General features: G+C 46.7%; 1 protein-coding gene across 3 annotated transcripts in view; it reads left to right on the top strand.

The window, feature by feature from the left end:
- The first annotated feature begins 1,015 nt into the window (after nucleotides 1-1,015).
- The window catches only part of prkci (protein kinase C, iota), a 206,624-nt gene continuing 190,143 nt past the window's right edge, over nucleotides 1,016-17,496 (top strand). For 2 of the 3 annotated variants that reach the window (XR_011934419.1, XR_011934420.1), the window contains exon 1: nucleotides 1,016-1,209. Coding sequence is in view for 1 of the 3 variants with exons in the window: in XM_072473783.1 (XP_072329884.1) it covers nucleotides 1,094-1,209 (116 nt within the window). In the remaining 2 variants the exon portion in view is untranslated. The remainder of the gene's footprint in view (nucleotides 1,210-17,496) is intronic. The other variant, XM_072473783.1, reaches the window with a different exon arrangement.

The raw sequence follows: 17,496 nt of genomic DNA on the forward strand, positions 1-17,496 counted from the left end.
TCCCTGTTTTGTTAAGAGAAATTATTGTTGAAATAGCAATATTTAGGTACCCTGTAGGTCACCTTCTTGTAGGTGATACACAATTGGCCTTTGTGACTGTTAAAACAAACAATGTGTGCAACACGCCTACAATGATTAATCAACATCTTTATACTAAACAGGTCTACATAACTCCAATTATTGTCCTTATTTCCTGCTCTGTTCAGATAAAGTTTCATTGCATTTGTTATAGAACGAGAAAGGCAAATGCAAAAAGATGGAACATGAAGTGGTTTTACAAAAACAATAACTTGCATATATATAGAATTTTTAATGTTGCAAAAAAGTCCCCTATTAGCTCACATTGAAATAAAAGCAAATGACTGCAGATGCTGGAATCTGAACCAAAAACAGAGAATACTGGACAATCTCAGCATGTCTGCCAGCACCTGGGGAGAGAGAAGGGAGCCTGGATGTCTCTATATCAAAGCGAGCCTGGCTGTCAGACTTGCTGAGATTGTCCAGTAGTTCGTGTTTTTACTTCACATTGAATCTACATTTGAAAACCCAGATGTGTGCAAAGCCTGCATTTTGAAAGTAGGAACTCCAAGCAAAAACACCAACAGGCGAATGTTTTGAGCCTGCACCTTTTTAAAATAAAATCAGATACGCACCTGGTGAGTCATCAAGCCAGCCCGCCTAGGTGTGCAGGACTACAAATCCCAGAGTTCCCGCGCTGGCGCGCATGCGTACCCATTCGGTATGTGCTGGACGCAGGAGGTCGGGAATGCGACCAATCCAAACTGGCAGCGCAGGGTAAGCCGATCGATCCGTTTTTCAAACCTGAGGTAGTTGGCGCTAAGGGGGAAAAAAACACACTCCAGATACAAGTCAAAATGGTGAAGCGAGAGATGTTATGCCGTCACTACTGTCAAATATATCCGGGTATTTTGCGATGATAGTGGTGTTCACTTCGCTGCCCCCCCCCCCCCCCCCCCCCTCGTGTCGTTGAGTGAGCGGAGCCGGCGCTGCGCGCGCAGCGGTTGTCTGTTGGCCGGCCGGGCGCGAGCGGGCGGGTGATCGGGCTCGAGCGGTGAGAGGAGCGGCCGGACCTATGAGAGCGGCCAGTTTGCGGGCTTCCGACAGGGAGATGCCCACCAACAGGGACAGCATGATGTCCTACACAGCGGAGAACCACCATCAGGTCCGGATGAAAGCCTATTACAAAGGGTAAGAGTTATAGTCCCGGCCGAGTTGTTTTTTTTTGGGGGGGGGGGGGAGGAGGAAATAGGCGCGGAGACCCTAGGGGGACCTGGGTCAGGGGGCTGGAGCTCAGTTGAACTGCGGGGACAGGGAGCTAGGATCAGAGCAAGCTGGAGAGTGCAGGATCGTGAGGGAGAGGATTACCGTGTGCCAGAGCAGTGGGGCAACAGGATGGGAGGAAGTAGCCTGGTTGTTGAGGTGCTCGCCTTCACTCACCTGGCCAGTGGCCTCCACTCAACTGGCCAGTGGCCTCCACTCAACTGGCCAGTGGCCTCCACTCACCTGGCCAGTGGCCTCCACTCAACTGGCCAGTGGCCTCCACTCAACTGGCCAGTGGCCTCCACTCACCTGGCCAGTGGCCTCCATTCCACTCACCTGGCCGGTGGCCTCCACTCACCTGGCCAGTGGCCTCCATTCCACTCACCTGGCCGGTGGACTCCATTCCACTCACCTGGCCGGTGGACTCCATTTCACTCACCTGGCCGGTGGACTCCATTCCACTCACCTGGCCGGTGGACTCCATTCCACTCACCTGGCCGGTGGCCTCCATTCCACTCACCTGGCCGGTGGCCTCCATTCCACTCACCTGGCCGGTGGCCTCCATTCCACTCACCTGGCCGGTGGCCTCCATTCCACTCACCTGGCCGGTGGCCTCCATTCCACTCACCTGGCCGGTGGCCTCCATTCCACTCACCTGGCCGGTGGCCTCCATTCCACTCACCTGGCCGGTGGCCTCCATTCCACTCACCTGGCCGGTGGCCTCCATTCCACTCACCTGGCCGGTGGCCTCCATTCCACTCACCTGGCCGGTGGCCTCCATTCCACTCACCTGGCCGGTGGCCTCCATTCCACTCACCTGGCCGGTGGCCTCCATTCCACTCACCTGGCCGGTGGCCTCCATTCCACTCACCTGGCCAGTGGCCTCCTTTCCACTCACCTGGCCAGTGGACTCCATTCCACTCACCTGGCCAGTGGACTCCATTCCATCCACCTGGCCAGTGGCCTCCACTCCACTCATCTGGCCAGTGGCCTCCACTCAACTGGCCAGTGGCCTCCACTCAACTGGCCAGTGGCCTCCACTCACCTGGCCAGTGGCCTCCATTCCACTCACCTGGCCGGTGGACTCCATTCCACTCACCTGGCCGGTGGCCTCCACTCACCTGGCCAGTGGCCTCCATTCCACTCACCTGGCCGGTGGACTCCATTCCACTCACCTGGCCGGTGGCCTCCATTCCACTCACCTGGCCGGTGGCCTCCATTCCACTCACCTGGCCGGTGGACTCCATTCCACTCACCTGGCCGGTGGCCTCCACTCACCTGGCCAGTGGCCTCCATTCCACTCACCTGGCCGGTGGACTCCATTCCACTCACCTGGCCGGTGGCCTCCATTCCACTCACCTGGCCGGTGGCCTCCATTCCACTCACCTGGCCGGTGGCCTCCATTCCACTCACCTGGCCGGTGGCCTCCATTCCACTCACCTGGCCGGTGGCCTCCATTCCACTCACCTGGCCGGTGGCCTCCATTCCACTCACCTGGCCGGTGGCCTCCATTCCACTCACCTGGCCTGTGGCCTCCATTCCACTCACCTGGCCGGTGGCCTCCATTCCACTCACCTGGCCGGTGGCCTCCATTCCACTCACCTGGCCAGTGGCCTCCACTCACCTGGCCAGTGGCCTCCATTCCACTCACCTGGCCAGTGGCCTCCTTTCCACTCACCTGGCCAGTGGACTCCATTCCATCCACCTGGCCAGTGGACTCCATTCCATCCACCTGGCCAGTGGCCTCCACTCCACTCACCTGGCCAGTGGCCTCCACTCATCTGGCCAGTGGCCTCCACTCACCTGGCCAGTGGCCTCCACTCACCTGGCCAGTGGCCTCCATTCCACTCACCTAGCCGGTGGCCTCCATTCCACTCACCTGGCCGGTGGCCTCCATTCCACTCACCTGGCCGGTGGCCTCCATTCCACTCACCTGGCCGGTGGCCTCCATTCCACTCACCTGGCCGGTGGGCTCCATTCCACTCACCTGGCCAGTGGACTCCATTCCATCCACCTGGCCAGTGGACTCCATTCCATCCACTCGCCTGGCCAGTGGCCTCCACTCACCTGGCCAGTGGCCTCCATTCCACTCACCTGGCCAGTGGCCTCCATCCCACTCACCTGGCCAGTGGCCTCCATTCCACTCACCTGGCCAGTGGCCTCCATTCCACTCGCCTGGCCAGTGGCCTCCATTCCACTCACCTGGCCAGTGGCCTCCATTCCACTCACCTGGCCAGTGGCCTCCATTCCACTCACCTGGCCAGTGGCCTCCATTCCACTCACCTGGCCAGTGGCCTCCATTCCACTCACCTGGCCAGTGGCCTCCATTCCACTCACCTGGCCAGTGGCCTCCATTCCACTCACCTGGCCAGTGGCCTCCATTCCACTCACCTGGCCAGTGGCCTCCATTCCACTCACCTGGCCAGTGGCCTCCATTCCACTCACCTGGCCAGTGGCCTCCACTCACCGGGCCAGCTTCGGGATGTCCCAAAGCGCCCGTACAGTTAGCCGCTGGAGTACCTTTTTGAGGTTTGTGACTGTTCTGCAGGAAATGCGTCAACCTAATTTGCGCCCAGCATCAACCACCGGCGGGATAATGTCCAGATAATTGCAGTTTAATGTTGTTGACAATGTTTTAACTGTTGACCAGGACAGCAAGGCAGAACTGCCCTGCTTTTTGTTCAAGCAGCCAAGGGATCTTTTGCAGCCACCTGTGAGGGCAGACAGTTGGGTTACTTTGTCATCAGAAAAGTGGTACCTCTCTCTGCCAGTGCAGCATGCACTGGCAATTTCAACCTAGATTGTGTGCTCAGGTCCTTGAGAGTGAAGCCAAAAGTGCAGACTCGGGCAAGAGTGCCCATTGAATCACAGCCAATTGATTGATTGATTGTCTGAGGTAACTGCAAGGCCAATATTGTGGAAGGTTTGCAGTAAATTAGATGATATAATATCTTTCTTCATTAATTCCTCCGTGCCTAAAGGTTTCCTGAGGGCAGTGAATAATCTCAGCAGGTTGGGCTGAAGCTGGTTTACATTTGAAGAGAAGCAGTTCTCCTTGGTGTCCTGGCGAACATCCCGTCAGCAGCGTAGCTAAAACAGACAATCTCATTAATTGCTGTTTGTAGGAGGAGCTTGCTGTGTGTAAATTGGCTGCCATGTTTCTGTACATTACAGAAGTGATTATACTTAAAACGCACTTTGGGACATCCAGCATCATAGGCTCTATGTAGTATAAATCTGTAGGTTTGGAGAAGCAGTGTTGCTTGATATATTGCCGATAGTTCTTTGATCATCCTAATTCAATTGGATAACTTAATTTGTTTTTGTTTTAAAGTGTTAAGGTGCACAAAGGGCATCTTTTTGGAATTGTGTGTTTAGGCACAGTGAAGTAGGAAAAGCTGATCTAGGTTTGATATCTGTCTATTGCTTTAACATATTAGCAGATCTCCTGTGGTGTTGCTAATGGTGATTGGAGGACATGTAGTTTTTAAAAATAAATTTAGAGTACCCAATTCATTTTTTCCAATTAAGGGGCAATTTAGCGTGACCAATCCACCTAGCCTGCACATTTTTGGGTTGTGGGGGCGAGACCCATGCAAACACGGGGAGAATGTGCAAACTCCACACGGACAGTGACCCAGAGCCAGGATTGAACCTGGGACCTCAGTGCCGTGAGGCAGCAGGGCTAATCTACTGCACCACCGTGCTGCCCCGACATGTAGTTTAATAACAGTAGGAGCGTTATCAACAAAATGGGATTTGATAGATGCAACATTAAATTGTTAATATGTATATACATTATACGATAACTTGCATTTATACAACACAAATAGCTAATTATCTTGTAGTACCGCAGAGCAAAACATTAAAAATATCGGCCCAAGTTAAAGAAGGGTAAAGTGGTATTTTGTATATTTTATTTACAAATGAATCATAAGCTATGTAATGTGTCAAGTACTGGAATCAAGACTATCATAGTTAATTGCAAATAAAGAACTTGTCAGTTTGAGCAAGCACTGTTACACCAATTTTGAGAATCCAAAGCTTGTAACTAAATAACAAATATGTAGAAATTGAACCTTCTAAAACCAACAGTGAAAATATGTTAAATTAGTATGGATCCAGGAGGCAGCACGATGGTGCAGTGGTTAACACTGCTGCCTCACGGCGCTGAGGGCCCAGGTTCAATCCCGGCTCTGGGTAACTGTCCGTGTGGAGTTTGCACATTCTCCCCGTGTTTGCGTGGGTTTCGCCCCCACAACCCAAAGATGTGCAGGGTAGGTGGATTGGCCACACTAAATTGCCCCTTAATTGGAAAAAAGGAATTGGGCACTCTAAATTAGTATGGATCCACATTTGGTATGCTGAGCATCTTTGATCATTTTATGCTGAATTGAGCATTCTATCTACTGGAAATCAATCAGACCATTTGGTTTGCTGTAGTTTTGTCCTTGAAATGCTGTCTGGATTTCACTGAATTTTGTGATAGGATGACTTTATCCTCTAAGCAAAGTTGTTTTCAGGTAAACTGAAATCTTCTCAAATTAATAATATAAAATTGAAAAGCTGTCTACCATAATGAAGGAAAGAGATAAGTAAATATTATGAAAAGGATGGACAACATACTTTTCAGTTTTTCGAGTTAGTCCAGTATGACTGATCTGAAGCCAGCTATAGTGTGGTCATTAGAATTTTATTAGTTGTGTGAAATGTTCACACTGTCCACCTCGCCTATAGAAAAATAACTATCACTACAAATACAGATTTTTTTTCTTTGGACCCATCGTATTTGGGTAATGTCTAGAGACAGGATTTCCAATCCTGTTTTCTTTCAGCGTGTGCTCATGTGCAATAGTCACCAAGGCAGTCAATAGGTTTCACAGTGACTAAATGGAGCTCTCTCAGCCGTCTGCTGAATGTTGTCAGGGGGTAGTCTTCAATGGTGTGAGTTATTGATTGGGGTACAACTGCAGTCTGAGTTCCCTGCAAGGCCCCACTTGTGCCAAGTCCTGTGACACTAGGGTGAAATATTGGCAGTGGTGCTGCTAAACAGTTTGGGTGATAAATTAAGAGCTTAACAAAATTAATTGCACAACATTGAAGCATATTTGATGTGCTTTTCATTGTTAAACACTTTGGTACCAATATTGTGCAGGAGCTGAGTTTCAAGACCACTCTGTATCAGCAAATCAGTACAGACTGTGCTACTTAACAAAAATGCGCACTTTGTGTCTGTGTTCTAGGAGGAATGTCCAATAGGATATAGCTGCTTTGCTAGTTGTTACAAAATATTACCAATAGGGAAGACCCGAGGTTTGATCTTCATTTTTTGCTGACTTGCCTGATCAAAGGCAAGGCTATGGGTGTGATATAGTTGATCTTGGTGCTCTTTTATTAAGGGAGGAGAAAATGAGTTAGATGTTTTGCCAGGCATCATTATCTTGTGACTATTCAAAGTGTGCGTGTTGGATTTTAGATGAGAACAGGATCAGACTTGATTGTGATGGTATGACAGGCTGGCAACTCTCTGCCTCCAAAAGAATGCATCGTTGAATTACCAGAAAGGCTTTGTTGAATTACCCAAAATTGAGTGGGAAAGTAAATAAAAATATATTTTTGAAAAAGGGTTATTAATCTGGACGGTATTTTGTTCTCAATATTTTGAATTAATAGCCACTTTTTACCCAGGACAATCCTCCAGTAACTGAGCCTCCAGTAAATGATTTGAAACTGGAAATGTGGATTTTTAAAGGAATCATGTGCAGTTGGAGTATTGATGCGAGTCAGAGGACTTTGTAATACCTGCATTACCTCGGGTAACATCTACGTAAATACATATAATGGCCACTCAAATCACAAAAGGTTAGTGCACAAGTGTAAAAAGCTAAAATTAATCTCCAGGAAACTGGAATTCCAACATGAGGAAGTGATCTTTACAGAACCTTGGTCAGACCCTGTTTGAGTTACTGAGTCCAGTTTTGGCCACCGAATTCCAGGAAAGATAATTGACCTTAGAAACTGATAGAATGACACTGTGAGCAGGTGTAGGCCATTCCACCCCTTGATCCTGTTGTGCCATTCAATTAGAGCATGGCTGATCTGTATGTAACTTTGGCCTGTAGCTTAATCTCAGTTCAGTGCCCTCAAAACGCCTGCCCACCATGATTAAAGGATTGTGCTGCGAGGAGAGATTGCATAAACCTGGCTTATATTCCATTACGGTTAAAGGTAATCTAATCTTGGTATTTAAAATAATAAAGGGATTTGATAAAGTAGCCAGAGATGAATGATTTCTTCTGGTTGGGAAATGTAGGCGATAACTTTTGGAGTGAAATCACAAAGGACTTTTCACAATTATAGAAATGTGGAACTTACACCCTGTAAGGGGTGTAAATGCTCTGTGATCATTGAGATTTTCAAGACTGAGACTAGGTACTTTTTTGGGGGGGGGGGGGGCTGCTAATGGTATTGCGAGATATGGAGCAAACACTGGTAAATGCAGTTGATGTACAGATCAGTCATGATCTGCCAAAACAAAAACACTAACATAGTGTTGTCTCCACTACTTTGGGGAGACTAAATGCCGACTGGGTAACCACTTTGTGGAACACCTTCACTCAGCTGCAAGCATAACCCAACCTTCCTGTTGCTTGCCATTTAAATTGAGCAATTTGCTCTCATGCCCGTCCTTGTCGTGCTCCAGTGCAACCCAACGTAAACTGGAGGAGCAGCACCTCCTCTTCTAATCAGGCATTGTACAGCCCTCGGGACTCAACACTGAGTTCAATAACTTAAGACTGTGACCTTTCTCCTCCATCTTAACCTTTTTGTATATCCCAAACATTTATTGTTCCATCCAGAAATCCACCTTTGCCCTCCCCCGCTTATCACTTATTCTTAAATTTTGTTACATCTTTGTTGTAATCTCTCCCAGCTCCCACTATACGTTGTTCCAGCTGTTCCATCCCTCTTATGCAGTATATAATCCAATACGTTTTTCGCTCTTTTTAGTTCAGAAGAAGGCCGACCTGACCTCGAAACGTTAACTCTGTTTACTTGGGCCAACACTGTGGCACAGTGGTTAACACTGCTGCATCACTGCGTCGAGGACCCAGGTTCGATCCCGGCCCCGGGTCGCTGTCTGTGTGGAGTTTGCACACTTCCCCTGTCTGTGTTGGTCTCACCTCACAACCCAAAAAGATGTGCAGGGCAGGTGAATTGGCCATGCTAAATTGTCCCTTAATTGGAAAAAAGTACTCTAAATTTATAAAAGAAAAAAACTCTGTTTTCTCTCTCTACGATGGGCTGCCAGACCTACTGAGTTTTTCCAGCTTTTTTGGTTTTTGTTTCAGATTCCAGCATCCACAGTATTTTACTTGTATTAACAATAGCATAGTGTCTTTTTGTACTGGACAAGAATTCTGGAGGCTTGGGCTAGCAACCCAGAGAAATGAGTTTGAATCCTAGCTGAGGAATTTAAACTCGGTTATTGCAGCGGAGCCAGGAGGATAAAAGAGCGCGAGCAAGAGAGAGACTGAAAACGGAGCCAAAGAGCGAGACTGAGAGTGGGGTGCTAGTTTGGAGCTCTTAAGGTGACATCAGGATTCAAAAATGACATGGGTAAAGTGGAAGCAGCTGATTGGCTGAGTACAGTTGAAAGTATTTTATGCTTTTATTGCTTATAGTTTGTGCAGCCTATATCTGTGGTCTATAGTTTGTGAAGGCTATATTCTGTAGTAAAGAGGACCAGGGAAGAAGGGCCCTAGAGTTAATGATATTTTATTTTTAGTATCTTCCAAAACGTTTAAAGGGATAAGTGACGGCAGGAGAGCTCAAAGCCATTGTGTGCTCCTCCTGCTGCATGTGGGAAGCCAGGAACAATTCCAGTGAATGTGTTCAGGAAATGTCCCCAGTTGCAGCTCCTGGAAGCCTGGGTTTTGGAGATGCAGTGGCATCGAGGCACACTGTAGCATCTGCGAGGCAAAGAATATTATGCATAGCATGTATAGAGAGGTGGCCACACCTTAGGCTAAGACTCCATAGGCAGGAGGAGAATGGGTGACCACCAGGCAGAGAAAAAGGACTAGGCAGGCAGTGCAGAAATCTCCTGCGGTCATTCTCCTGCAAAACAAATATTCCACTTTGGATATTGTTGAGGGGATGGCCCCTCGGGGGGGGGGGGGGGGGGGGGGGGGGGAAGCAGCAACAGCCAAATTTGTTGCACCACGGTTGGTTCTGCACAGGGAAGGAGCATAATTTGGGAATTCAATAGTTATAGCGAATTCAATTGTAAGGCGAATAGATAGATGTTTCTGTGACTGCAAATGGGACTCCAGGATGGTATGTCGTCTTCCTGGTGCTAGAATCAAGAATGTTTAAAGAGTTTCTGGAGCGGTAGGGTGAACAGCCATGGTCATGGGCAGCATGGTAGCACAAGTGGATAGCACTGTGGCTTCACAGCGTCAGGGTCCCAGGTTCGATTCCCCGCTGGGTCACTGCCTGTGCGCAGTCTGCATGTTGTCCCCGTGTCTGCGGGGTTTCCTCCGGGTGCTCCGGTTTTCTCCCACAGTCCAAAGACGTGCAGGTTAGGTGGATTGGCCATGATAAATTACCCTTATTGACCAAAAAGGTTCGGAGGGGTTATTGGGTTACTGGGGTATGGTGGAAGTGAGGGCTTAAGTGGGTTGGTGCAGACTCGATGGGCCGAATGGCCTCCTTCTGCACTGTATTTTCTATGGTACAAATGACATAGGTTAAAAAAGGGAATGAGGTCCTAAAAGCAGAATATAGGGAGTTGTAAAGTAAACTGGAAAGTAGAACCTCAAAGGTAGTGATCTCAGGATTGCGACCAGTGCTAGTCAGAGCAGAGGGAGCAGGATATATTGGATGAATACATGACAGAAATAATGGTGCGAGGGAGAGGGTGTCATATTTCTCAGACATTGGGACTGGTTCTGGGGGAGGTGGGACCAGTACAACCATCTCTGGTTGGGCTACACCTGGGCAGGACTGGGACTTGTGGCGGGGGAGAGGGGGATTTAAATTGTTTTATCCATAAGCTATCCATAACTTCCCTGAATAAGCTCGACATCAAATTTAGCCTTGATCTGATTTGGTCGTCCATAACTGGTAAACAAAATTCAGTTAAATCCTCTCAGCTGCAATATTTTGTATTGGAATAGCATCTGGTAATCTGTTATAGTATAGATTCCCACTTTTCATCTTGGGAAGGGGTCACATGAAATCAACAAGGACCCAAGTAAAAGATCCCATAAATACCAAAATGGGTATTATGGGGATTGGTTTTATTACCGCTTGAGGCTTTCCTATTACCTGACCATGCGTGACATTTCAACCACATCCTTATGCCGTTCAGTTCCCCAGTTTCTAAGTTTCACAGACTGAAAATGACATTGAAAACCAAACCTTGATTTATGAACTAATTCAAAATCATCTTCCATGTCTGCTGCCGGTCTAGCAGTTTTAAGCCTTGGTTCTTCCACATGAATTCTCTCAACTTCAGGAAGTGAATCTTTAAATTCCTCCAGAATAATCACTTCCCACTTCCCTAAGAGCTTCATAATTTAGATCTATTTTTAAAGCTCTTATCCACCTATCAGATTTTTTTTTTTTGATTCTTTTGAATTCTGCATATGTCTGACCAGGTTCTTTCCCTATATTTCTAAACTTCTATCTATAGGCTTCTGGCACATGTTCATATGCATTTAAAATGGCTTTTCTGACCTCATTGTGGTCCCTCGATAACTCAGTTGACAAGATGCAAACACTTCACTCGTTCTATCTACTAATTTTGATTGCATGGGCTTTCACAGTAACTTCATTTGAAGCCTACTTGTGACAATAAGCGATTTTCATTCATTTTCATTTCATCATTGCCCACATGAATTTTGGCCAATTCAATTGTTTTGGTCTCCTTATCTGACAAAGGATGTTCTTGCTATAGAGGGAGTGCAGTGAAGGTTTAGCAGCCTGATTGTTAGGATGGCAGGACTTCAGGAGAGATTGAGTCGTGTAGGATTATATTTCTTGGAATCTAGAAGAATAAGGGGGAAATCTCATAGAAACCTATAAAATTCTAACAGGACTAGACAGGGTAAATGCAGGAAGGATGTTCCTGATGGCAGGGAGTCCAGAACCTGGGATCACAGTCCAAGGCTATGGAGTAAACCACTTGGGATTGAGGTGAGGAGTAATTTCTTCACCCAGAGAGTCGTCAACCTGTGAGATTCTCTACCACAGAAAGCAGTTGAGGCCAAAACATTGTATAGTTTCATGAAGGGATTGAGTGTAGCTCTTGGGGCTAACAGGATCAAAGGATATAGGGGGGAAAGGGGAAACAGGTTAATGAATTGGATGATCAGCAGTGATCATAATGAATGTTGGGGCAGGCTTAAAAGGACTCGAGGCCTCCGCCTCCCATTTCCTACGTTTCCACATTTTTAAATTCCAGATTTATTTAATTATCATTCAGCTCCCAGATTGTTGTAAATACCCATCCTGTTTATTAACTCTTATGTGAACGTACAGAAAAGGAGCAGAAGGCGACAAGTTTAGACGGTCTGCTCGGAATGAAAGAAGACAAAAGCTTTGATAAGTCCCAAATTGGCCCTTGAGCTTGCTCCACCATTCAATAGGATCATGGCTAATCTGTTTGTGTTTCATCTTACACATTACTATCGATAACCTCTGATTTCCTTGCCTAATCCGAATCTTTCTACCTTTACCTTAAAAATGCTCAATCGCCCTGTTTCCACTGTCTTCTGAAGCAGAACTTTCCAAAGGCGCGTAACCCTAGAGAATTTCTCCTCATTTCTGTCATATTAGGGGACCCCTAATTTTCCAATAGTATCCACTGATCTGGGCTGACCCACCTTTCCATGTCCCTTAGTGAACAAAATCTGTTAACTGTATCAGATCTGGTCCATAGGTGAATCCAGACCTACAGCAGTGAGTTTGACCCTATTAAGAAAGCAGCTCACAACCATGTTTTGAAGGACAATAATGAATGAAAACAATTATAAACAAAAAAGGTTTTAAAAAATATCTATTTTTATTCCAAACATTGCCAAATTCTCACAAGCAAAGGCGTTTAAATATAATACAAACATTTTGTCATTTTTTTCCCCTTTAGTATTGAAGTGGTCTCCCTCTATACTGTCATGGACCAGGGTTTGTTGAAATGGTCTCCCTCTATACTGTTATGGGCCAGGTTTTAGAGAACACCAAAGTGTATCGTGGAGTTCACCTGACCCACAACTTTTATTAATAGGTTTTGGTTGTGGGGAGCACATGGGCCCACTCTACAGGTGTGATGCAACAGAGATCTAAAGTACTTCTAAAACAAACAATATTTATTCTATGAGTCCAGTTAATATTTTATAAACACACAGTAAACATCTTAGCAACTATCAACTCAAATACTGCCCCAAAGAATACAGTACTCTATAAGTAACCCTTAATCTTTTCTAGCAACATCCATAAGGCAAAAGCCTTCTTTAACAAAGACAGCAGGTTTAAATTCTCTATTGAAAGCAGTTATCACTTTTAAATTAGCAAGTGATCTGAAGACATTCTTTACATGCAGAGAGAGATCAAAATTACATCTTGTTTGGCTGGATGCAGCTCCAACTCTGAAACAAAACTAAAACATAGACACAGCTTTTAGCTCAAAGCGAAAGTAAAAAGCCACAGACCAAAACCCAGCTCCACCCACACTCTGACATCACTGAGGCTATTTGATAAACACCCATTTCTTAAAGGTACACCCACTACAGCTATTTGATAATACCTACATCTTGGCATTAATATTTCAGGAAATCGAATTGTAAATTTCCATCTGGTGATTACGATTCGTTGTCAATTGTTAAAATTTCACATGTTTTTAAAAATAAACTTGAAGATGATTGCATTGCCGTCTGAATGTGAGTGGGATGTTAAAACTCCTGTATGCCTTGTGAGTAAATATTCTTAAGAGAAATATGTATACGGTAGTGTAGGCCAGGTTAAGACTTTAGGCCTATATTTTCAGAGTGGCGAAAGACCAGCTAATGTTGGTAATATCACCGCAACTGAGACTCATGATTTCTTTTGTATTGTAAACAGATTAATGGACATCCAAAAACAAATACTATAGCAAAATATAGTGTGGCTTGTACATGGATTATGCTGATTATGTGCTAGTTTGTACTGTATTACAGTATCAATTAGGAGGAGGTGCTGCCCTTGTCAGCCAATATCTCTAACACTTATAATAATCTTTATCAGTGTCACAAGTAGGCTTACATTAACATTGCAATGGTTACTGTGAAAATCCCTTAGTCCCCATACTCGGGCGCCTGTTCGCGTACACTGAGGGAGAATTCAGAATGTCAAATTCGCCGAATAAGCATGTCTTTCAGAACTTGTGGGGGGAAACCAGAGCGCCCGGAGGATACCCACGCAGACACTTGGAGAACGTGCAGACACCACACAGATAGTGACCCATGCCGGGTCCCTGGTGCTGTGAAGCAACAGTGCTAACCACTGCTACTGTGCCACCCTTATGATTTATTAGCTGGGGCAAACAAGTGCTTAAAGCTTAGGACAGGACCTTTCCTCCCAATTATGATTATTCCACCATTGGTGGAACTTTCAGTTGGCTGGGTTCTAAGCTCTAGAATTCCTTCCCTACAGTTCTCCGCTTTTCCAACCTCCTTTCCACCTTTTATGACATTCCTTAAACTATACCCCTCTGGCTAAGCTTTTTGGTCACTTGGCCGTATTTATGTGGCTCAGTGTCCTCCTTTATTTTATAATGCTCCTGTGAAGTGCTTTATTTCATTTAATTATGTTAAAGGCACAATATAAATATCAGTTGTTAATGTTGAAGAGGATCCTTTCAAAATCAATCAGCAGAAATATTTTAGTGAGTGACTAGTAAATCAATCGAACAAGCTGTCTGGAAGCAGACATCGTTGATTCATTCTAATATTTTGAATGCAGTTTTATGAGTAACTTGAGACGTAAACAAAGTGCTGCACGCTCACAAAGAACATGAACCGTTGCAGCTAAAATTCCAAAACCCACGAGGGTTTTGTTATAGTCTGTTATAGACAAACTGATGGACGTTGATTGGCAAGACAGGTAAACAGTTCCATTTTATCATGTCGCTATCAGAATGGTAGAAGGCAAATGAGATGGACCCTTTTCTTCTGCCTCGCGTATTCTTGTGTTAAGGAAGTAAGTGTAATTTTACACAACACAAGAAACGGGCAGAAGTAGGCCACCTGGACCCTTGTTTTTAAAAAAATATATATTTTATTAAGGCATTTATATAAACAACAAATAAGAGCAGAAGCAAAATTGTACAACACAGTGAATTACCAGCACTCACACTCCCCCCTGCCCTACCCCTCCTCCCATCCTGCCTTCCCCCTTATCCACCCCCCTTTCCCCACTGCTGACACCTGTGGCCTCCTTCAAGAAGTCAATGAGTGGCTTTCACCTCCGGGCAAACCCCTCAACCGACCCCCTCAAGATGAACTTGACCTTTTCCAACATCAGGAATTCCGCCAGGTCACTCACCCACATCCCGCTTTAGGCAAAATCCGTCTCCAGGCTATCAGGGAAGCAAAAGCCAAGACATCTGCCTCTCTCTCCCCCTGGACTCCCGGGTCTTCCGACACCCCAAATATCGCTACCTCTGGGCTCGGGGCCCCAACATCTCGGACATTACATCTGCGAACCCCTGCCAGAACCCCCTCAGTTTAGGACATGCCCATAACATGTGGACATGGTTGGCAGGTCTCCCGTCCGCACCTGTCCTCTACTCCCTCAAAGAACCTACTTATCCTTGCCACCGTGAACTACTTTAAACTGAATAAGACTGAGCCGAGGATGCATTTATCCTCCGCAGAGCTTACTCCCATGTCCCGGCCTGCACCTCCCTCTCAACCCCAACTCTTCCTCCCATATCCGTTTCACATGTCCTATCCCTCCCAGTCCATCAACTCCTTGTAAACCTCGGGCACCTTTCCCCCCTCTACTCCCTCCCTTGACAGTACCTTATCCTACAGCCCCTAGGGTGGCAACCCAGGAAAGGACGGCACCTCCCTCTACACGGAATCCCAGACCTGTAAGTACTTAAAACCATTCCCCTTGAGCAGTTCATGTTCCTCCTCCAGGTCCTCTAAACTCGCAAAGCTGCCGCCACCCCGAAACCTTGCAAACAGCCCCGATTCGTGAAGCCAACACCTTCGCCAGCTACTTGGTATCCACATTTAAGAACGATGTCTGGCGATAGGATCCGCACTGCTCCGGATCCTTATCTTTCTTCAGTATCAAAAACGTTTTATAAAACTTCACCTGGAACCCATCCGGGCCCAGGGCCTTCACTGCCTGCATCACCCAATACTCTCCATCACCTCCCTCAACCCATTGGGGGCCCCCAGTCCCTCCAGGAGGTCCTTGTCCACATTGGGGAAACTCCAACCCATCCGGGAACTGCCGCATTCCCCCTGGCCGGGGGCTTCAACACTTTTAGCTCCCAATAAAATACCCCATTCACCCTCACTCGGTCCAGTACACCCTTCCCGTCCTTCACTCTACCAATCTCCCTCACCACCTCTTGTTTCCTAGGTTGGTGGGCCAGCATCCTACTTGCCTTCTCCCTGTACTAGTACATTGTCCCATTGACCCTCCGCAATTGCCCTACCACCTTCCCCGTGGACAGCAGCCCAAAGTCCATCTGGAGCCTCTGCCTCTCTCTCAAGAACCCTGTATCCAGGGCCTCCTGTCCACCCTCAGAATCTCTTCCACCAACCTTGCCATCTCTGCTCATTCTGCCTTCTCCCTATGTGCTCAAATAGAAATAAACTACCCCCGAACTGTTAGATGTTTTAGTTGCTGTGATACAAAGAGGCTAATGCTCTTAGGGAGGGTTTAAACTAGTTCAGCAGGGGCTTGGGAACCTGAATTGTAGCTCCAGTATACAGGAGGTTGAGAGTAGTGAGGTCATGAGTAAGGTTTCAAAGTTGCAGGAGTGTACCGGCAGGCAGGAAGATGGTATAAAGTGTGTCTTCTTCAATGCCAGGAGCATCCGGAATAAGGTGGGTGAACTTGCGGCAGGGGTTGGTACCTGGCACTTTGATGTTGTGGCCATTTCGGAGACATGGATAGAGCAGGGACAGGAATGGTTGTTGCAGGTGCTGGGGTTTAGATATTTCAGTAAGCTCAGGGAAGGTGGTAAAAGAGGGGGAGGGGTGGCATTGTTAGTCAAGGACAGTATTACGGTGGCAGAAAGAACGTTTGATGAGGACTCGTCGATTGAGGTAGTATGGGCTGAAGTTAGAAACAGGAAAGGAGAGGTCACCCTGTTAGGGGTTTTCTATAGGCCTCCGAAAAGTTATGGAGATGTAGAGGAAAGGATTGCAAAGATGATTCTGGATAGTAGCGAAAGCAACAGGGTAGTTGTTATGGGGGACTTTAACTTTCCAAATATTGACTGGAAACGCTATAGTTCGAGTACTTTAGATGGGTCCGTTTTTGTCCAATGTGTGCAGGAGGGTTTCCTAACACAGTATGTAGATAGGCCAACGAGAGGCGAGGCCATATTGGATTTGGTACTGGGTAATGAACCAGTACAGGTGTTAGATTTGGAGGTAGGTGAGCACATTGGCGATAGTGACCACAATTTGATTACGTTTACTTTAGTGATGGAATGGGATAGGTATATACCGCAGGGCAAGAGTCATATCTGGGGGAAAGGCAATTATGATGCGATGAGGCAAGACTTAGGATGCATTAGATGGAGAGGAAAACTGCAGGGGATGGGCACAATGGAAATGTGGAGCTTGTTCAAGGAACAGCTACTGCGTGTCCTTGATAAGTATGTACCTGCCAGGCAGGGAGGAAGTGGTCGAGCAAGGGATCCGTGGTTTACTAAGGCAGTCAAAACACTTGTCAAGAGGAAGAAGGAGGCTTATGTAAAGATGAGACATGAAGGTTCAGTAAGGGCGCTCGAGAGTTACAAGTTAGCTAGGAAGGACCTAAAGAGAGCGCTAAGAAGAGCCAGGAGGGGACATGAGAAGTCTTTGGTAGGTAGGATCAAGGATAGAACAAACAAAGAACAAAGAAATGTACAGCACAGGAACAGGCCCTTCGGCCCTCCAAGCCCGTGCCGACCATGCTGCCCGACTAAACTACAATCTTCTACAC

The sequence above is a fragment of the Scyliorhinus torazame genome, chromosome 14 (genome assembly GCF_047496885.1).
Source record: "Scyliorhinus torazame isolate Kashiwa2021f chromosome 14, sScyTor2.1, whole genome shotgun sequence".
Lineage (NCBI taxonomy): Eukaryota > Metazoa > Chordata > Chondrichthyes > Carcharhiniformes > Scyliorhinidae > Scyliorhinus > Scyliorhinus torazame.